Source organism: Pangasianodon hypophthalmus, chromosome 25, assembly GCF_027358585.1.
Source record: "Pangasianodon hypophthalmus isolate fPanHyp1 chromosome 25, fPanHyp1.pri, whole genome shotgun sequence".
In the NCBI taxonomy this organism is placed as follows: Eukaryota; Metazoa; Chordata; class Actinopteri; order Siluriformes; family Pangasiidae; genus Pangasianodon; species Pangasianodon hypophthalmus.
The window spans coordinates 9,531,465-9,554,047 of record NC_069734.1 but is presented as its reverse complement, the minus strand read 5'-3'; the positions used below and the strand labels follow the sequence as shown (position 1 = coordinate 9,554,047).

Here is a 22,583-nt window from a genome sequence, read left to right as displayed (position 1 = left end):
GCTGATTTAGAATTATAAATCTGGTAATTCATCTTGGTATCTGTTGCTAATATGCCTAGACTAATACTTGCACTTTTTTTGTGAATTTTATATTGTGAAGTTTTAGTGATATTAATGCATTCATATAGTTCATGAATGTATTAACCAGTCCTCCAAGCATGTATTCTGGTCCCCAGTAATCAGCCTCATGTCCATATTCCTTTTTAGGTTATGATTTTGGACAAAGACTATGTGTAGTCAGGGATTGTGCAATAAATTAAGAGAATTTAGAAATTGAGGCAAATCAATATGAATATAATTTAATTTGTTGGTAAATACAAAAGTGTCCCAATGCATTTTTAGTACAATTTCTGATTTCTAATCCACATGTTGCTTTGTATATACAGTATTTACAGTTTAAACAACCAAATTCATACAGTGTAGAAAGTTGATTTTTTTTACTTTTTATAAAATGTACTGTATGTTTCTCATTAACAGCCATTCTTAATAAATGGGTTAAGGATTGCTGCTTCTCTTTGTGTGATTATATAAAGCACTTTCATTGCGCAATTCGTTCATTGCGCAAATTCCCAATTAGAGTGCTTCAGTATCGGGAACAGAGTCTTGCCTTTTTCAGACTTGCAAGAATCCCATTTCTTTGTTTGCATCACCTCTTAGAAACGTTGCCATACTACAGCTGGCAAATGCAGGAGATTATATTAACATTTACAGCCGAGGCCTTCGTGGTCTAAACTTTATTACACAAATTACAGGCTCCTCCTCAGCTCCCTGCACCCGATCAGCATTCCTACCCTGGAGCAAAGCCTTTCATCTGATCCTGTGAGTGTATACACACCACCCTCTAAACCCACGTAATGGCTCTCTGTATGTGAGGACAGACGGGGGGAATCAAGATGTGCTCTGAAACGGACAGCTGACGAATCAGCTAAGCCCCTTCTTTTTTTTTTTTTTTCTGGAGTTTCAGATTGGTATCTGCCCAGGTGTTTGCAGTCTGCTCTGGTAGGTACTGGTGGTGAGACGCAGCTCTTTATGTTTGAGTCCTTGCAGATTTTGAGTCTTGTAATTACAAAAAGAGAGAAGGAGGTAAGATTAAATTAAAAATTTGTTTAATTGTGTGATTTTTTTTTCTTTATTATTTAAATTTTTTTCAAATGGCACTTAGGACCTAGACCAGCTACATGATACTGCAATTCAGCAAAGCTATTATTATCTTCTTGGCACTGTCTTACCCTGTTATTAGATTTGTGGACACTTTGTGGCAAGCAAGATGTCTCTCTTCTTTCAGTACTGTATGACAATTGTTTCCTGATGAACTCATCTGTTATGGTTCAGACTATAGTAACAAATGAACCATAACAATGAACTCATCATCAGAAAGGAGGAAAAAAAATGTCAGCAGAAATGAGAGACGAAAATCCCTAGATTGAGGGAACAAGAAAACAATTCCTCATCTAACTTCCTAATGGATTTTACAATTGCCCGTAGTATTACAATTCATTGGGTCTGGGTAAATACTGCAGTTAAACCTGCTAGTTTTCCATGAATTAATGTTTTTGAATTTGTAATATAGTAAGGGTGAAATGTTTGTAACACCCAGTATTATTCTATTATTTAGCTTAATTAAATGTAGCTAACAAAGTCAATTTCCTGTTGCTGTGAAGATTCTTTTCTCTCGTCTGACGTATCTGAATATATTAAAGTCAGAGGATCCTCCTCTAGCAGGGCTTTAAATGACCTCTTGCCCCGTGTCTTGTCTTTCTTATGTCTTCTTTCCATCCCCTCGCCTCAGTGTCACCTCAGCATTAGTAAACCTGTGTTTAAAGCCAGCTACAAGAACTCAGGAAAGTGCAATTAAAGACCACAGAGTGAGTAAACATGTGGATCACATGTTATGCTTGTTAGAGTCTGATAAAGCAGTTTAATATTGTTGTTATGTGTCTTTGTAATATTTTTATCGTAGTTGCTTATGAAATTAGCTTTATTGTGATATATATGATTGAGGAACAGTCTAGCTTAATTAATGAATTATGGAACTTTTATGCTAAATACTGCACAATTAAGTTGCATAACCTGTCAGAATACATCATAACCTCACAACTAGTTACTGTAAAGTTGTCAACTCTTTCCAGTAAGACTGTGCCAGACTTTACTATGCCAGTAAAGAGTGTGAAATGTTTAAATTATTATCAAAGCAAAGAGGAGCTTTTTATGTTCTTCTGATTTCTTCTATTTTGTATTTTTACTTTTCTTTTTCTTGGCTTTGCTTTGGTTGGTATTAACTCTCTTTGGGGGCGATGCTGTGATTTCAAAAAGACTTCTTTTTTATTACCTAAATAGTTTTGTAATCACTGTTTTAGTGGGAGGATTTCCAAGAGAACTGTTCCAAATGGGAAAAGTGCACACTCTACTGGCCTTTATCCTGCAAGTACTCTGCACTTGCCATACAGCCTCCACTTTTTCCAATGGCTTCTTCTACCAAGACATCTTCAATGGAAATGGGAATGGAGAAAGTATGTTTATGGGAGTGCCTGTTGAAAAATAGTATTTCTATTGATAGTGGTAATTTTACAAAAGCAGTTACTACATTTATGGAAAAGATAAAAAGAAAAGATTTTCTACTTTTTAAACAAAATGTTTGCTTGGATATTTTAGATTATTTTACATAATAAAAATACAGTATATTGGACAAGTTTTCAAACTAGGAGGCAAAAGCCAGCACAGCAGTTTTTCTACATTTATATATATGTGGTAGCCTGTGAAAACCCTTCATATAGTGACATTTGGACATTTCCTACTATATACTATATATAATTGTATTTGGGGATTACACTGTGACTGCAGATTTAGTTGTCAAAGTATGTTATAGGTAGAAAAAATCAATTATGGTCAAAACCAGCTTTTGCATCTTTTTGGCTGTTTGCCACAGGTCAGCTAGATCCAATGGGTTTTCCCAGACTGCCACACATACTTCGTGAGGATATCCTGTTTGATCTCTAATTATTTTTTTTTGGGTACAGTTCACTTCACTGGCGTAAAACTGCGAGTTGAGGCTCAGCAGCACTCTGTGTTTGCTGTGAGGGGCAGTAATGTCACCCTGCCCTGCCGGTTCTGGTATGAGCCTCCATTAATCAGCCCACGGAGGGTGAGGGTGAAATGGTCCTTGTTACCACTCTCCGGGGACCAAGAGTCCGATGTGTTTGTGTCTATTGGTCACCGTCAACGAAGCTTCGGAGAGTTTAAAGATCGAGTGCATCTTCAGAAGGATGTCCAAGGAGACATTTCACTCATTATCACCAATGTGAGCCTGAAGGACAGTGGACAGTATCGATGTGAGGTTATCGATGGGTTGGAGGACGAGAGCGCAACAGTGGATTTGGGGCTCAGAGGTGCGAACTACGCTTCTCAAATACAAGCGTTATCATTTTTCTTACAAATACAAGCCTTAAAACTTCATTAGATTATGTGGCCTATTAAACATGTCTAAGAAGATTTTCAGTTATATGAAAGAGACATTTGACATATCTATTAGTAGTAAGTCAAGACATTTCTCCTGCTGTCTAAGGTCCTTCATCAGTTCTACTGAATGAAAGGAAATACCTTACCATGTTTGTCTCTGTGTCTAACCTTGTGACATGCTGATCATAGATTAGGTCCATGTGTTTCAGGTGTGGTGTTTCCCTACCAGCCTCATCACGGCCGCTACCACCTAACCTTCAAGGCAGCCCAAAAAGCCTGTAATGACCAAGATGCTGCTGTCGCCACATTCGATCAGCTCTTTGCTGCCTGGCAGGAAGGGCTGGACTGGTGTAACGCTGGCTGGCTGGCAGATGGCACAGTGCAGTACCCCATTGTCCAGCCCCGACAGCCTTGTGGAGGCCTTGATCTGGCTCCTGGGGTACGCAGCTATGGAGCCAGGCACAAACATAGAAACCACTATGATGTCTTCTGTTTTACCTCAGCTGTAATGGGTAAGACTGAATTTTGCCTCTCAGCTTTATAACTATGAGAAATACTTTACTGTTGAGTTTTGTAAAGAAAGTTATGATCTTCTTTCAGTGGAGACTGCTCAATTATTCATGACAACATCAAAGTGTCTTCCATGACTAAAATAAATACATGAATAACTACAACAAATGATATAAAATATGGAATCTGTGCTAATATCTGCTTGGAAATGAATTTCCATTTAGGTTAAAGTTAGGTATCATATAAGCAAAACTAAGACCTAGCAAGCTAGCTAACATTAGTCTGACTATTATATTGTGTGAAATGGCCTGCTAGAAATCTTGGCTACTGGCTGACACTGGCTTGTTAACTCTTGGTTTTAATTACATGATACCTAACTTTTAAGTTTTGTTAGCTTGTTATCAAACTTGTCTAGCTACTAAAGTCTTCTCCTGAAGAGACAACATTGTCTAAGATACCTATTTACGATACGGCGTGTGTGTGTGTTCACTACTGTGTGTGTCTGCACTTGCATGGGTTAAATGCAGAGCACAAATTTCGAGCATGGGTCACCATACTTGGCTACACGTCACTTCACTTCACTTTTTCACTTCACTTCACTTTTTTATTTATCTGACAATATTAGCATAGCGCTTTGTTGAGGTTGCTGGTTACTGTTGCGCATAGACACTTTTTCCCCCTTGTTTAATTTGCAGATAGCCAGGGAGCCAATGCTATCTTCACTCTGATAACAAATTCTGACATCAGCCACACTCAGCACTCTGATAAGAAATTCTGACGACTCCCAAAAGCAAATATGGTCTCTCTCAATAGAGATCATTCAATTATTCCTACTACTTGATACTTGAATATTCATAACACTAGTATGTCTTTGACAACTTGTATATATATATATATATATATATATATATATATATACACTTTTATTTATATCATATTATATATTTGAAAATAGAAATATATATTTGCATCCAGTATGAACATTGCTAATTCCCACCAGGCTAAAGAAGTTAACTATATACTAGTTAGCATTATTTACTCATTGTTGTATGACATTATATCAACATATATTATAGACTAATGTTAGCTTGGTTACATGATCCTTAATCTGACTATAGCTAGCTTGTTAGTAAACTTGGCCAGCCAAATTTGAGTAGCTTTTGTTGAGAAGGTTATCATTATCAAAAGCTAACTATTTATCTGGGAAGCTTAGTATAGTGCTGTATCTAGTTAGATAGCTAGCTTGCAGATAACTGGTGCAGATAGCTGTGGAGCCGAAGCTATTTTCAGTCTGTGATAACAAATGCTGACAAGTAAATGTAGTAAGCTGTTTCTCACTATATAATTTAAATTTAATGCTAAATGGTTCTGTAATAAACCTGACAATGGTCTATTGCTCTATTCTCCTCCAGGACAAGTGTACTTCTTGCAGCATCCCCAGAAGCTGAACTTTACCATGGCAGTCCAGGCCTGTATTGACGACGGTGCTCAGATTGCCAAAGTTGGTCAGCTGTTTGCAGCATGGAAGTTTGTGGAGCTGGATCAGTGTGACGCAGGATGGCTGGCAGATGGAAGTCTGCGCTACCCAATCAGCAACCCTCGCCCAAACTGTGGTCCTCAGAAGTCAGGAGTCCGTAGCTTTGGCTTTCCTTCTCCATACCACAAACATGGTGTATACTGCTATAGATCTAGGTAAAGGCTCTTTGACACTTAGTGCCTGTTGAATGTGAAATAAGAGGTACAACAGCCTTTTATCCAACTGTATGCTTGGACTTTTCTAAGAACTTGGATGAGAAGAGATGGAAGGACAAATTTTATTGAGAGTTAAAGCTTACACATTGTCCATATATAATTGAGATTCTCTCTCAGATTGTTTTGTATAGCTTAGGTCGAAAGGAGAAATATTAATTACGTAAAGTATCTAGTTCAATTTTTGATGACAAATTATTACAACAAGGGAAAACGGACACTGTATTTTTCCAATTAAATCCCATCTGATTAATTTTAGCTGCAGAAAGATCAGACATTCTAGTCAATAATCATCTGATGCTGAGGGAACTTTTTTGACACACTTTTACTAATAAACTTTTAATTTTGCATTATTCATGGAGCTTTAGGGGACAATATTTACCCTACTAACCTCACAAAAATGTCAAGACACACTAAACTAATACAAAAAACAAATTGTTCCCTGAAAATGATTTTTATTTTCCAATTGAAAAAAAAACAAACAAAGCTGCTTAGATTGATCCAGGCTAATTTTCTTGTAATTAATCACAGGAATTGTTAAGTATTTCCAGTTACATTAGGTTAAATATTTCTGGCAAGCTCTTTTGTATTGCTTATTATTATTTTAGTGGAGCTTCGGAACCCTGAAGCACTTTCTGAACTAAAAAATTGATAATGTGATTATTGCCTTGTAGATATTTATGTTATCAGCTATTTTATCATACCTTCCTTTTATGAACTACCTTTCTAGATTCATATTTCTAAGAAACAGGAAAGATGTAACTTTTTGTGACTTTTTTTATATTATGTTCTATATGAATACAAAAAGGTGGTGGTTTAATTTAATGCAAAAACATAAACATTCTGTTTTTAGTGAAAAAGTATATAGCAATTGCACATTTACAGGCATATCAAAATGACCAAATAATGCATATTTCTATCAACAGTGTATTTCTGAATCATTAACTACTGTAATTTGACCCAAATTTCTCAGCCTGCACTGATCGAGGATCAGTTCTACATCCTTGTGAATGCTGTTCGATTACCAAGGATTACACAGCTGTAGATAATCACACTTGAGATGCATGATAAATGAATTACTGCCTTACACATTTCCACTTCAGCTCTGAAACTGAACCAGTCCTACCAGTAGGGGTCTCAGTGTGTGAGTTTACCCTGTGGACGTGGAGGAGCTCTAGGTAAGAGAGGAGAAAGGGCCTTGTGCATAAGAGGAGCCCTAAAAGAGCCCATTCAGTCAAAGGCCACCCTACACTCCACCCCACTGAGCACACTGCAATGCCTGTAATTTTACAACTCTTGTAACTCCAAGGGTACTTATTGCTTTACTCTAAGGTCAGCTGCATTTTAGACTGGGCTGGACAAGGTGAAAGACTTTCCATAACTGGTGAACTGTGAATAACGTTTCAGAGTAAAAGTCCTAAAACCTAAAACTTTTTTTTTTTTTTGCAGGAATACACAATGAATGAATTAAATCCTTGCATTAAAAGTGATCTGTGGAATGTTTTATTTGGCAATTCTCATTTCTTCACTTTTTTTTTAAAATACACTTATTCAAGCAAAAACAGGCTGTGTGATGTGTGAATATCTGAAAAGATAACAGTCAAATCTGATGGCAACCTCTGTCTCTGTGTACATTTCTCTTCTTCAGCATTGCTTAGTCTACCCTCTTTATCCTCCTTTTCCAATACAAAAACCTGAGTCTTCTATCAAAGTCTACATTTGTTTCCTGGGTATCTACTGTTGCACTTATCAGTTCAACATTCATAGATGAAAACAAGATTAGAGTTTGTAAGAGTTCACCAAATGCTTGGGGAAGAGAGAGGCACAGCCCCTAATTGATATTAAACAAACCCAAGAATCGGGTATTTCATAAGAAAGACATTCATAAGGCACATGTTATAACTGATAGTAGCTGAAAAGCATTAGAGGAAAAAGAAAACATCACTGAGGTCTTATAAGAACTGGGAATAAGAGCTGTTTAAAGAGGGTGATGCTGGTCTCACAGTACTGTGCCCTGCACAGCTTACAATAAGAAAAAAGCATGGTAATATATGGCACAAATTATCTATGTTCATGTCCAAGATGACAGGATCTGGCCATCAAGCACTGCTTTTGCCAAAATTAATGCTTTTGTGAGCATGTAATTTTTATCTGTTATTTAGGCCTAAGGGCAAACCGAGTCATATTGCCAGGCAGAATGTGATATTGTGAGAAATCAATAAATATACTTAATTTCACATTTCTGTTATCAGAAGTATCAAAAATGACACATTTTTTGATCATTTGTATGAAATAAATTAGTTGTATGTAAACCTTATTTATGGCTATATATTTTACTAGGCTCACTATCCATTCTGATAGACTATAGATGAAAATAATACTTCACATAATTTAATCTTTTATACAGTAAGTGCTATAAAATTTTTGTAACTTGCAAACTGAACACAGCTGTGTCCAAAGCAAAAAATAAAACCCAGGAACCTATTTCATGGTCCTTCTCAGAAGAAGGATTGCACACAGTTCTTAGCTGTTCCCTTTTGCCACAAAATTCCAGACTGTCTGGATGAAAGATCCTCCTCTGGAAGGTTTTGTAAAATTCAGCTGATACTTTGAGACAATCTGATTCAGTAGGTGCAAGTTCAGATCCAATTACACTAACTCTGGGAATAAATACTACTTTCATAAATAAAGTGGCTTCCTAGATGAGGTGGGGAAAAGAATCACAAAATAGATTACTTTTTTCTTTCTTTCTTATCGAAGCACTACATGTTGGGAGTGACACTATATACAGGTTGGGAACTTATCTTAAAAATAACACTTTTTAATACATAATGCATTCTCAATTCAAGGCCATGAAAAATAAGATTTAAATGATTTAAAAAATCTCTTAACTATTTCTTCTTAAGTCATTAGAGGTGCTTCCTCAATGATGTCCTCTTAGCAGATCGACGCCTAATGGATCTCTTCTGTAGTCTTCTTTTGATTTCTAAGATAACAAAAAGATAATGTAATATAAATGATAAAAAAAGCACATTCCAACATAATACACATACATACATACATACAGTTACTGGCCACTTTATTAGGAACACCTGTATACCTGCGTATTCATGTAATTATCAAATTAGCCAATCATGTGGCAGCAGTGTGATGCATAAAATCATGCAGATACATGTAATGAGCTTCAGTTAATGTTTACATCAAACATCAGAATGAGGAAAAAATCTGATCTCAGTGAATTTGAGTGTGGCATGGCTGTTTGTGCCAGACAGGCTGGTTTGAGGATTTCAGAAACTGGTGATTTTTACACACAACATTCTCTAAAGTTTACACAGAATGGTGTGGAAAAACAAAATTCATTCAGTGTGTGGCTTCGAGTTGACAGGAAGGCTACAGTAACCCAAATAATCACTCTTTGCTACCATTCTGAGCAGAAAAGCATCTCAGAATGCACAATATGTTGAACCTTGAGGCGGATGGGCTACAACAGCAGAAGACCACACTGGCTTCCACATCTGTCAGCCATGAACAGGAATCTGAAGCTACATTGGGCACGAGCTCACTTAAACTGGTCAGTTGAAGATTAGAAAAAGACCAAGCAATGTTTGTCCAATCTTCAACTGTATTCTGCTACATGATTGGCTAACTGGATAATAGCATTAATGTGCAGGTTTATAGGTGTTCCTAATAAAATGGACAGTGAGTGTACAACATAATATATGTAACATAATATAAACATATGGAATGATATGGAAAAACTATTTTCCTACTCATGTAAACGTATCACTTACGGGGTATGCATTCCACCTGTGGCTCCTGCCAGTGTCCATCTGCCATGCAGCGGACCACAGGTGGATGGCGCTGTTGGAAGCCATCATTGCACTGATATCTGATTATTGAGTTGACCTGATAGCGTTCCTTCTTAGTCCCAAACCACCTGGCATTCCTCAGTTCAGTAGGCTGGCCACATGTGACTGAGGAAAAAAAATCATTTTAATATCCTTCAAATGACTAAACAAATGCCAGATTACACTAGAGTAAACATATGGTCTAGATTATTTATATTTTAATGACTACATACCAGGGCCAGTTTTGCATGTGAATGGTAGATGATAGTTGCAAGGCACATCATTCCACTGCCCATTTTCATGCCAGATCATCACCACACAATCCTCGCCAGAGTTGAAATAGTTATCTGGCTGATTAGGCCTCCAGTTCTCATATTGCTGGGAGGAAAAGTGCTGTTAACATTCAAGAATTCCTTATAAAAAAAACTGGGCTGTTTTCTCTCAGCAGCATGAACTGAACACACTTACCATTGGGCTTCCATCTGTCCACTGGAAGTCATTTTCAAAAGTCTTATCATTTAGTCCAATCCACTGGTAATCCTGTGCATGGGCTAAAGAAAAGAGACACTATGTTATAATGGTAAAGAAACATCCACATACAGACATACTGTGCTGAATTCTGACTTCACTCACAGTTAACGAATACTTGCTCTTCTTGGTTGGTGATGCTGACCAGGTGAGCTCCAAGGCTTCGACAGTGTTGTTCAGCCTCCTCCCACACTGTTCTCTTCGAGAAGTGCCAGTAACAGTTACCCTGAAACTTAATCCAGCCCTCCTCACATGTTTCTATGTCTGCAGTGACATATGAGGGGAGTGGGGGTCACACTTTATTCCAGTGAGCTACAAACATGATGCAATAACCTGGTACAAACTGGGTTGGACATAAATATTTACATAACATTTCAGCTGAGAAAACAAAGGATTATTAGATGGACAAGTGGGTTTGGAATTTTCTTATGACATTAGCAATATGTGTAGCATTTCCTACAAATCCTGTATGCATAATGCATTATAAAAGCATTTAGAACATGTTATATAGCATAAGTAGTGCTTTATAGTGCCTAAAATTATAGCCTGAATCTGCTTATAAACAGCTACAGTTACATGTATAATACTTTTAAAACATGACTTCATTATCTCAGGGTATATAATGCATTATAAAATCTGTTCATAAAAATTATAAAAACAATAATTTAATATTATGATATTAAACTTTTATTAATCCCTCATGGGGAAATTAAAGTCTTATAGTAGAATGGTGAGGAAGAAAAATAAATAAATATAAATATGACAGTATTGGTGTCTCACTGTGATAAGTGTGTATACTCTGAAATGGAGAATGTAGAATGCAAAAAGAATAGCAGCATGATCAGAGAAAAAACAGAATTATAATACAATTATAATTCTAATGCATTATGTACCGTGACATTATGAAATAATATACTCATGCTTTAAAAAGTGTTATGCAAGTAACTGTGAACAGTTATACATACGATTGCCAGGGAGAAGTTATGTATTCTGTGTAACACGTCATAAATACATTTATAATGCATTATGAATATACTAGGATATATTATTATAGAATATAGCATAGGAAGAGAGTATTACTGAAATATCTCACATCATTCACAGCTCACATTCTTAGCACAAAGTTAACTCACCATTCAATTCTATATGTAGTCAGGAATAAACATAGAAACTAAAACAAAGAGGGCAAAAACAGTCTGGAAAACATAAACAGGTCAGCCACAGTGTTATTATTTCCCTACCTGCTTGACTCACTTAGAGACATGTCTGTTTTCCCCCAGGAAACTTTTCATAGTGACCAGTAAATGACATACTTCTTCCTTTACAGCACCTTTTCTCTACCACAGTTTTCCCCCAACCACTCATCATTTTGCAAAAACATGAATGGCTAGGTTTACAGTCTTACATAAGCATGTTCCAGCACACCAATGACACCAAAAGACCAGCCAGTGCTATTGGTTGTTTTTGAGAGATTGTTAGTAGAATTAGCGGAAGCCAACCTCGTACCGATCTCACAGTGATCCCCTCCATAGCTGGGCAGGCATAAGCATTTGAAAGCATCTTGTACCTCCACACACGTAGCTCCATTGGCACAAGGGTTTGAATGGCACACATCAACCTCTGAAAATAAAGTTTCTGCGGTTAAGACTGGGGACTACAAAGAGACCCTTGAGCTGGGTCACGCCTAGTTAGAACACAGGCGCTGATCAAATCAGAAACCATGAACCATGCAACATGCTTATCTGACCCATTCAAATCAATAAACCACCAATTCATCAAATGGTTCGAGAGGAAATAAGTATTCCCATCATTGCTGGAATGATTGGAATATATTCAGCTGTTTCTCTTGTGGTTCAGAATGAATGGCCTAAACATATGGTTCACAAAATGTTGCATCAGGTCAAGGTCCAGATTCATATCAAGGAGAAGGAAAAGTAGGGACATGTACCAGGTGTTAACAGGCGTGTAGCAGGCTGGAAAATGGAGTGCTGATTAAGCCATACTTGAGCAAAGGCAGAGCTGAACAAAAACAACACATGGGTGCACAATCAATTAATTGAATTGATAACTGGGAGGTCCTGTAAATATATCAGGTAGAATCAGATATCCTCACACACATGCCAAACAACCTGTGAAATGGATGCCTTTTGGAGGATGACAATCAGGCACAAGCAAATAGACCCAAAGACACACACTGATAGGGAACAATGACAGAGATAGAGAGGAGTGTTCCATTAATGAGAAAAAACACTAAAACAAAACAGCTAATGTTAATTAGATCATTGTGACAAAGATGCACACAACAGAATATCTCACAATAAAATTAAATTAGAAAACCACATTAAACTGATGAGCGATTTTGGCACTTTTAATGCAAATTAAAGCCAGCTTAAGTGACTCACCAACATGGCACTCTTCCTCCTTCATCCCAGGTGGGCAGTGACACACGCCAACCCCATCCTGCACAGAACATGCAGCAGCACCACAGGGGTTTGGGTTACATGGGTCCACAGCAGCTAGGATATAGACATAGACAGAATGAAATCAAAAACTGAAACATTTGAAAAAATGTAAAAGGAGAACAAATCTTAGAACTTATTAGCTCATGAGTTTAGTATCCTTGGATTCCTATCCAATGATACTAGTATTGCTAATTGATACTAGTATTGCTAATATTGCTAATTGCTTACTTACGTTTCTCCATGGCTGGGACCTCTATGACAGTTGGGGTCTGCATCGAAAAGGCAGGGTCGGTAGTGGTGCCAGCCGTAGATGCTTGAGTCACAGAATCATATTTCCAGAAGGTTTGAGCAGTGTTTGGCAAGATTTCCTGTGGCCGTGCACTGTTACTAAACAGCTCTGAGGGAACTATAACTGTTGGCTCATCAATTGAATGAACTGGGTCTTCACTAAGGAGGGATTTGGGATGGTGATCTTCACTTGAAATAGTAGTATGGTGGTGCCCACTGCTCAAAAATGGTCCACTCTCCCTCCCACTGTGCTCTATTGGTCCTTTTCTGAGCTCCCGGTTTTGAGTGGACCTAAAAGAAACTTCCACAAAGCTCTCATCAGTAAATGTTATAATATTCCCACTGGCTGATGCCCCTGATGTGTCTCCTGATGGAAGACCAGAGTCTCCAGAGAGGTCACCACTCCCTTCCCCTGATCCATATATCAATGTCCCAGAGGCCTCTTGTTCTCTGCTGGATAGATCTATGAGATCAGTAAGGCCTGAGTCCAAAAAGGTGATGGCAGGAAATCCTGAACCACTTCCAGAGCCGCTTAAATCACCACTTCCACTCACACCAGAGCCACTCAAACCAGACCCTTGTAGATCTCCAGATCCACTGAAATGTATCTGACTTCCACCCAGCTCCTGAGCTGTGAGGGTTGGAGCAGTGGACACTTCCACCCACTGGCCTTTGACCATGATTATTCCACTGCCACTAAGCCCAGAGAAACCACTGTCCTCTCCAGAGGAAATCAAGCCTGATGGAAAACCCCTGAATCCAGAGAAATCCCCGCTAGAACCAAGACCTGAAGAAATGCCAGAAGGTTCTCCACTTCCACTCTCTCTCAAGTCGCTGAAAAAGTCTGATGTAGATCCACTCTCTGCTGAAACAAAACTTGAGCCACTTCCTGATCCAGACCTATCCCCACTGAAGAAGCCAGAACCCAGACCTGACATGAACATGAGGATCTCTGCACTGCCCTCCCCAGCTTCCTGAAGTGTTCCTGAAGCTGATCCTTCCCCAGAGAATATTGTGTCAATTCCTGAGAAGGTCACACTTATGCCTGAGCCATCATCAGTAAAGCCTGAGCCAGACATGTCTCCACTTACTCCAGATCCTGAATAGTCACCTCCTATCCCTGATGACCCACTTGACAGTCCAGATCCTGAAAGTTCTCCTCCTAAACCTGAAGACTCACTTGACAGTCCAGATCCTGAAAGTTCTCCTTCTAAACCTGATGACCCACTTGACAGTCCAGATCCTGAAAGTTCTCCTCCTAAACCTGAAAACTCACTTGGCAGACCAGATCCTGAAAGTTCTCCTCCTAAACCTGAAGACTCACTTGGCAGTCCAGATCCTGAAAGTTCTCCTCCTAAACCTGAAGACTCACTTGGCAGTCCAGATCCTGAAATTTCTCCTCCTAAACCTGAAGACCCACTTGGCAGTCCAGATCCTGAAAGTTCTCCTCCTAAACCTGAAGACCCACTTGGCAGTCCAGATCCTGAAAGTTCTCCTCCTAAACCTGAAGACCCACTAGGCAGTCCAGATCCTGAAAGTTCTCCTTCTTTATGTGATGTCCCCCTAGGATGCTCCCCACTTCCACTAGCTGATCCATCACCAGAAAAACCACTGGCCACAGATGGCAGGTCTGCTGAGCCAGAACCAGAGACTTCCACGGGAATGGGAGGAGTAATAGTGGGGTTCACTACGGAAATAAAAATACAGGGAAAATAGAATAATGGGCATTAACAATGATTATGCCCAAATAATAAAGGATTAGGCTTAATTTTCTTAGATACAAACAATAAGATCCATTACCAGGCATAAAAAGGTCAGTTCTTGAGGTCAGGTTCACCAATTCCTCTTCAATAAGTGTCATGTTCGATTCAGTCTCATTAAGATATAATTGGAGATCAACTGTGAAATAATAGAAATAGGTTATAGTATATATTTATCTATAACCTTTGTAACTGTAAACAATTCTCACATGTTGCAAGTTTTTAATTGTTAATACCTTTCAAGCAGTAGGCATCAAATTTGGAGTGCACATCAGGATATTCAGTCTGGTTGGGAAACTTAAAGACTGTATGGACTCCAGGTTTCCCTCCTCCACACTGAGGACTAGGATTATTAATGGGATAGCGGACACTGTGGTCGATGAGCCAGCCAGCACGACACTTATCAAAACCTTGCTTCCAGGCCACATACAGATCAGCTGTGGAGGCCAAGGAGGCATTCTGGGCCTGGCAATAAGCCATTGCTTCATCATATGTGAAACCCTCAAATGAACTCACATGAAAAACATTCCCTGGAAGAAAATGGTAAGCTGGTGACTGTTTAATTTACTTAACTTATTTTGGTTTATATTGTTATGTATTGTTATCAAGTTAACCGTAATTACTGTACTGTACTGCAACAGTCTCTAAAGTTGTTAAAGAGCATTGATGTTGGAGCCATTATACCTCTTGGTTTGTCCATGTAGCAGTATACATCATAGTGCTCACTGGCAGGTCGTACACCATAAGACCTCACACCGGGGAAATCTTCCAAATCACCAGCACATTTCTTTCGTGCAGATACGATAGGATACCTTCATTTTGAGCAAGAAAAACAATGCATTTAATAAATAATTTACATTAACTGAATTTGTATTCTGTTTCTGTTTTACTTCCTTATTATACATATAAATGTCAGAATAACTTAAAAGTATTGTAGTAAGCTAACTCCAGATAAAAATTACCTCACTGTCTGGTCAATCAGCCAGCCTGCATCACACTGGTGATAACCAGCTTCATAGGCAGCCTGTAACTGCTGAGGACTAGCAATCACTGCACCAATGTCCTGACAGGCTAGCTGAGCCTCAACAAAGGTAAAAGCGTATCGACTGTGACCTAGTCTGTAGTGGAAGACAACGCCTGGATGGAAGAGACGAGAAACAAACTGTGATGCATTAGTAGTTTTTCACAAAATGCCATTGATTATACTATTAGTAATAACTACTGAAATTATATAGAAGTCTTTTTTTTTTACCAGTAAGAGACATCACAGGTGCAGTTGCATTTTCACCAGGAATCTCTACTCCAAGGTCAGGCTGTGCAGTCACCACTTTTACAAAATCGTCAATGATACTGGGTGGTGAAGACAGAGGCAGTAGTGTGACATTCTGCTCCACATACAGGAAGTCAGCAGTGGTGGTGGGGGGTTTGTGGGTTTCAACCTCTCCTATTAGTTCACTCTCAGTGGAGGTCTGCGTAATTAAAACTGGTGGGCTGCCTGTCACCATTTCCACATTTACTACCTCACTTGTAGTCTCTGTAGTCTGTATATCTGGGAAGATGTTGGGTATGGCTGAGCCCTCTTCCTCGTCATCTAAAGAAAACAAAAGCATATTTTTCACTAAATCAACTTGGCTGTGGGTTACCTGACCCATTTGTTATACATTATGATCCATCATTATTGGGACTCACATACCTTAAATGTATCATAATTTGCTATACTAATCCAAAAATTGGTAAAGCAATAAAAACTTCCTAAATCGTGCACCTGTGTAACAGATAGCGTCATATCTTGATTCTGGTAGAGGGTAGCCTGTCTGATTAATGAAGCGGTACACAGTGCGCACTCCCAGCAGACCTCCTCCACACTGGGGTCGGGCAATGTTGATGGGATAGCGTACACTCCCATCTGCCAGCCAGCCTGCATTACATTCATCCATACCAGCCTGCCAGGCCAGGTAGAGCTGGCCAGTTGTGGCTAATTTAGACCCCAGCTTAGCACACTGGGCCTGAGCTTCAGCAAAGGAAAACTTTTCAGGGTGTGTTGAATAGAACACCCTCCCTGTAACAAAAGGGATGAAATTAATGTGTGAAGAGTTCATTTAAAAAAAGAATTTGCCTGAAGTTTGCATTTGTGTACCTGACATCTTCTCAGCAAAGCAATACACATCATAGGTCTCGTTTGCATCTCTTACTCCATACGTTCTCACTCCTGGGAATTCATACTTGTCACCATAGCAGGCCTCTCGGGGATCATGGATAGGATACCTTTGATCAGCAGCAAAATACAATATTATATAGAGGAATTTAGAGGAATGACGAGCACCAAAATAAATACACCTAATTTTTTTTAAAGTGTTTTCTGAACTCACCTAACAGTCTGGTCAGAAAGCCAGCCTGCATCACACTGGTGGTACCCTGTATCATACGCTGCCTGTAGCTGCACTGGTGTGGCGATCACAGCACTATTCTGAATACAGGCTGCCTGTGCCTTCTCAAACGTCAGTGTGTAACGTGAAGTAATGGCACGGTAGTGGAACACAATGCCTAAACAAAAATATTATATATATATATATATATTTGATCATTCCAGACTTAATTCTTCATGCTGATAATTGACAATAACAGTTTCCCTATATATAAAAAAGAGTAACCACAGCCAAAGAAAAAACTTCAAGAGGTGGCATTACCTTGCACCTGGACATTGACAGTATCATGGCTGTCTTCGATTCCATGCATGACTTCACAGCGATACACTCCAGACTCATTTGAAAGAAGCTGTGTGATTTTAATGGTGGCATCAGTGGTGCTGGTGGGGTATGCCACCATTTGAACCCTGTCTGTGTACTTCTTATTCACTGCCACGATACCCTCACTGGCCACCAAAATGTCTGTGGTCTTCTCTTTGGTGGTGATGCTCCATTTGATGCGATGGGACAAGGGGGCTATGGTGGGAGCACCTGGGTCAGGCACTGTGTCATCCCGGAAATAGCAGGGCAGAACCAGTGTGTCTCCCATTAAGGGTTGGAGAGTTTGAGCAATGGGAATGCTAACACTCAGAGTTCTTTCTGGTTCTGGGATACATGCAACAAAACAGTCATTACCAAACTGACAATACAGAGCTATAACACTATACATGCACACACCCCTGATACTGAAGAAAAAAAAGGTTTGCTATAATAACAGTACACTTTCAATATTCAATAATTTGGCTGATCAAATACAAAAAGTTCAGTGATAATAGTACTTGGAGAATCTGTGAGGATTCATAAAATGAAACACTAATACTGGTTCATACAAAAACAGATAAACCCAAAGTGCAAGGCAGAAAATTACTTACCCGTATATAAGTAGTCTGTATTGATCCATTTCGCTGAGATTAACCGAAGACACAAACACAGTAACAGCAGTGATGTCATGGCTCACCTGGAAGTTAGGTGATCTATTATTCCAATGTGTTAAATATTCATCATATCCAGAGAAATAATATGTTGCAAAGTATACTTAATAGCGCAACTAAAAGTAGAAAAAAAACCCTTGTATGCTACCTTGTATTTCCAATACTAAACCAGTCCTATGCTAGAAGTGCCTAAAAAAACTTGCCTAGAAAAATAAGTCTTTGTAAGATCACAGAATTCATATCTCTGTGAGAACTAGGGTTGGGTATCATTAGAATTTTATCAATTCTGATTCTAGTTCTGTTTATCGATTCCGGTGCTTAATGATTCCCAGAGGCCAATTGTTTAGATAAAGAATATTTTTAGTATATACACACAGAGATGTGTACAACTGTTAGAAGTTCCTAACAGTTCTTGTTAAGAAAAATAAGCATAAATATTAAACATAGCAATACTGTACAAGTTGCCTTTTTATTACTTTTCGCTTCTTCGATTTTAACTTTGCCTACCTAAATGACAGCAACAAATGCTGTTTGAGAGCTGATAATTGTAAAGGCTTGTTGCCCTTTCACAACAAATGTCATGACCGCTCTGTGACACTCCTCCATTTTCTCCCTTCATGAGAATGGCGTCTTTTGGCTAGGCAACTAGCTAGTGAGGTGTTAGTACTAGCTAGTGAAGGGTCTGTTGCACTCTGGCTTGGAGCCTGCAAGACATCAAACACGCTACATTGCTGGAGGTTTATGTCGTACTCACGTAAATTTTTTGCCATATTTGAGGTGTAACCTTCTTTAAAGCAAATTAGTTTTCTGCATTTATCGTATTTGGCAGTGTCCTCAGTTTGTGAAAAGTGAAGCCATACTTTTGACTGTTTCAGTTGTTCCATCATCCAGTGTCTGACACTAGCCTATCAATTGAATCAAGTCTATATGCTGATGTGTTGAAGCATAATATAGTCAGGTCCTGAAAGATAGCCATGTCCTTACGGATGTAGGTGCAATAATAAATGACATTTATTCAAAATGTGCAAGTGAAATGTGCTTTAAGGAATCGATAAGCAGAACTGATTTTTTTTTAATGGTTACCCAATTCTTGGAATTTTGTTATGCCACTATACCACATTGTAATTTTCAGTTTCAGTAGAGAACAGTAACAGTACAGTTCCTAAGCTCTGTATGGTACTTTTCTGTGGACCATCACCACCACATCAGGCAATTTATGACCAGATGCCAGCAATGGATGAATAAAGAAAAAGCCTACTGTTCCAACATTATTCCTCAAATGAGTGTTTGGAAAATATGTGACGCACAAGGAAAGCTTCAGATTTAGGTTTAGTTCAAGTGATTGTTTGTCAGTGTTGGCCAGTAATTAGGAGTGATGGTGGATTTATGTTCAGTAGCTCTTCCTACACAGAGAATATTCATATTCATGGAAGTCAAGAGTGTCTTATTCATAGCTGAGTAAACGAAAAATCTGTTTGATCACATTATCCTCACTTCACTTAACTCCTGTCTACCTCCCTGTTACTCCTGCCTCACTTCAAACTAAGCAACAACTTCAAATTTATGTTGTTATAGGAATTAATGTGATTTCTGTGACTCAACAGGAAGTAATTTTTTTTCTTTTAGTAAAAATACACTCTTTGGCCAGTAGTTTTAAAAAAAGCAAAGCAACCTCAGCTGATATGCAGCATATTAAACAATCTGTCATTTGGAAAATATACCAAATGTTTTTTTTTGTGTCACTGTAAAAGAATTCTAGACTATAATTAGAGACTGGTCTGTTGGGAACTGACTGATAAAATAGTATCATTGGCACATTTCTATGGGAAATATCCACCTAGATAATATATGGCAACATGCCTTGTGCCTTTCACGGCCTCTTGTAAAAGCAGTTGATTGTATTCAATTTTATCACTATGGCCTTCACTGTTAAAGCATTGTAGTTAAGTATTATATTGAAACAGCACTTCAAATGGCTAGTAAATATGCAAGGGATATTCTGGCACTTTTTTCTGTAGCATTTTCTTGCAGAAAATAATGTCACTTTCTCACTCTCAGTCTGACATGACCTTTCAAATCTCATTACCATGTAACATTCCAAATGCTTTTCAAGAGGTGTCCTTCAAAGAACCACAAGATTATTCAGATAGTCGGATGACAGATAGTGATTAAGTGTTAGTGCATCTGTGTGTTTGTGCACAACTGCAGCTGACGCATATGAGTATCTGGCTCTTTCAGCTCTCTAAATTCTGAATGGCTATAACAAATATATCAAATAGCTGTGGTTGTGTCAGTGATAATAACATGCAGGACTTATAAATTGCCTAGTCATTTTTGCTTTTTAGGGTAACATAGATTTGTAGAAATTGAAATATCATAATTATGATATTATCATAATACTTTGAAGGTGTAATTAATATATGATCATGTCAAAAACAGCCCTGAGTGCCCTCTGCAATGAGATGAACTTAAGATTGGGCAGTTAGAGATTTTGAGAATTGACAAAGCTGCATCACTCTAGGTAAAATATGAATCTTTCATAAATTAACTGAAAATAAAAACACTAAACCGGCCTAGAATACAATAATATAAAGATTTTTCATTCAGCAAAAAATTGGAAAATATGTAGCTATAAATTAACTATCACTGGTTAAAATCATCAGTAATAATCAGTTATGGTTAAAATCATACCTCATATACATCTGTTAAAAGCTAAAATGTCTTATCATAAATCCTTGTGTTCGTAATATCATAATTCTAGTGCTCCCTTCATCGTTATCCATATTAATGCTGAAACCATTTATGCATATATCTGTAGAAAGCAAGTCAACAAAATAGTGAAAAGAAAATATTTATTTAGTATGTCTGTATGTCTGTATGTCTATATGTCTATATGTATGTATGTATGTATGTATGTATATAATGGTAAACTAAATAAAATATATTTCCTTTTCCTTACTTTTGTAAACTTGTTTTCTACACATACAGTGTATGCATTTTACATTGTGGGATATTAAATTGATTTACTTTTGAAACCCTCTCAGTGTTTAATTAACACCCACAATGTTTACAGTATTGAATACAGATGAACATTGTAGGTTATATCAACAATATAATATAACAATATATAACAATCACTGTGGTGTTAATTCAACACTTAAACTGCTCATTTAAGACCTAGGCTCACAGAAGATGATTATTATATTTGTTTATTTTCAATATTGCAATTATATATATATATATATATATATATATATATATATATATATATATATATATATACACACATATATATGGTACAGATGGTTATTAATTGCAATATCGAGCCAACAGATTTTGGTTAATTTGGAATAGATTAATTATTCTAATAGACTAATCTATTTGGAGTAGATTAATTGCAGTTCAGCCAGATAGATTTTGGTCTGTGATACTTGGGTTGTGTGTATATATATATATATATATATATATATATATATATATATATATATATATATATATATATACACACACACACACACACACACAAAACCCAAGTATCACAGACCAAAATCTATCTGGCTGAATGTTAAGCAGGACAAGCTGAAGATGAAGCCTACCTGTTTGTTGAGAAGGCTCTCCTGTTGATGCAGCCTCGTAACTATAATCCCCTTTGAATGGCCAGTGCCTTTTATCTTTCCGCTGATTCTCAGTGAGCAAACAGACAGCGGTGCGTTTGGAGAGCTGCGTGTCTCCTCAGAGCGCGGAGCAGAAAGAGCCGGCTGAAAGAAGAAACCTGCCAAGCTGTCAGAACACCGAGGCTCTGTAAGGGGAGGGTGCAAAGGCACCTTTACTTTATTCTGGCATTGATTATGTGTTGAATTAAATGATGTAATGGTCCGCGACTTGTGCGCAACGCGCACGCGTGATGGCGCACATCCATTTAGGTCCGCGTGACGGGAGTTAGGACAGCTGAAGATTACAAGAATGTTTTGTAATTTAATAAATGATCTCATTTATATCTTTTGTCTAATCATTCTATCCTCTGTCAAATTTGGTGCAAGAACTTTGCTGCATTAACAATAACAAACCATTCAATTTATCATTATCATCCAAACTCACTTTTTAATTTTGCCCTTTAACAACCACAAACATGATAATTCAGGTGTTGGTACATTAATTTTACTCACTGATGAGATGAATATTGATTTATGCAGGTAATTAACTGGGTTAGTTATCCTTTTAATAAAATAAAACATCAATTAGTAGAAGCGTAAATACATTGTCAGTGTTGCTTATGGTGTATTAATGCTGAAATTCATGGTTTGTTCATGTTAACTAATGCATTAAATAATGTCAGTTAAAGGAACTTTAATGTACTTTCTGGTAGTCAGAATGACTCACAGATGACTAAAGTATCAACACCTGTGCTTTTTCTTTGTTATGTAACAAGTTTATATGGAACCATTTAACATTATTGCTTACATTAGAGCAGGGAAATTACTGTAGAAATATAGATGATCTTTTGACAAAAGCAGCTTTGCAAAAAAAAAAAAAAAAAGAGTTTGTTTATGCTAAAAAAAATTCATGTGCAAATGGAGACATTTTA

At 37.8% G+C, this 22,583-nt stretch overlaps 2 protein-coding genes across 7 annotated transcripts; one reads left to right on the top strand and one right to left on the bottom strand.

Annotated features, from left to right (window-relative positions):
• Positions 1 to 638: 638 nt before the first annotated feature.
• On the top strand, positions 639 to 6,241 carry LOC113540968 (hyaluronan and proteoglycan link protein 3-like). Of its 5 annotated transcripts, none has more exons than XM_026937681.3 (6): positions 639 to 999; positions 1,790 to 1,865; positions 2,358 to 2,510; positions 3,018 to 3,386; positions 3,651 to 3,968; positions 5,379 to 6,241. In XM_026937681.3, coding segments are annotated over exons 2-6 (1,125 nt in total). In that variant the 5' UTR covers positions 639 to 999; positions 1,790 to 1,864; the 3' UTR covers positions 5,663 to 6,241. The 5 variants fall into 5 exon arrangements, with proteins under 5 accessions (XP_026793482.3, XP_026793483.3, XP_026793480.3 ...); XM_026937682.3 differs by having other exon boundaries at positions 639 to 1,083; positions 3,666 to 3,968; XM_026937679.3 differs by having other exon boundaries at positions 639 to 1,083.
• Positions 6,242 to 7,195: 954 nt separating this feature from the next.
• Positions 7,196 to 21,808, bottom strand: acana (aggrecan a). 2 transcript variants are annotated; one of them, XM_026937663.3, is made up of 19 exons: positions 21,595 to 21,808; positions 17,939 to 18,024; positions 17,289 to 17,672; positions 16,971 to 17,145; positions 16,739 to 16,866; positions 16,367 to 16,660; positions 15,854 to 16,192; positions 15,564 to 15,738; positions 15,286 to 15,413; positions 14,838 to 15,131; positions 14,642 to 14,740; positions 12,786 to 14,528; positions 12,494 to 12,607; positions 11,598 to 11,711; positions 10,197 to 10,355; positions 10,032 to 10,114; positions 9,797 to 9,941; positions 9,507 to 9,689; positions 7,196 to 8,701 (listed from the first exon to the last, which is right to left on the bottom strand). In XM_026937663.3, the coding sequence occupies exons 2-19, from the start codon at positions 18,015 to 18,017 to the stop codon at positions 8,625 to 8,627; spliced, it is 4,713 nt and encodes a 1,570-aa protein (XP_026793464.3). In that variant the 5' UTR covers positions 18,018 to 18,024; positions 21,595 to 21,808; the 3' UTR covers positions 7,196 to 8,624. The 2 variants fall into 2 exon arrangements, with proteins under 2 accessions (XP_026793464.3, XP_026793465.3); XM_026937664.3 differs by lacking the exon at positions 11,598 to 11,711.
• Between the last annotated feature and the right edge of the window lie 775 nt (positions 21,809 to 22,583).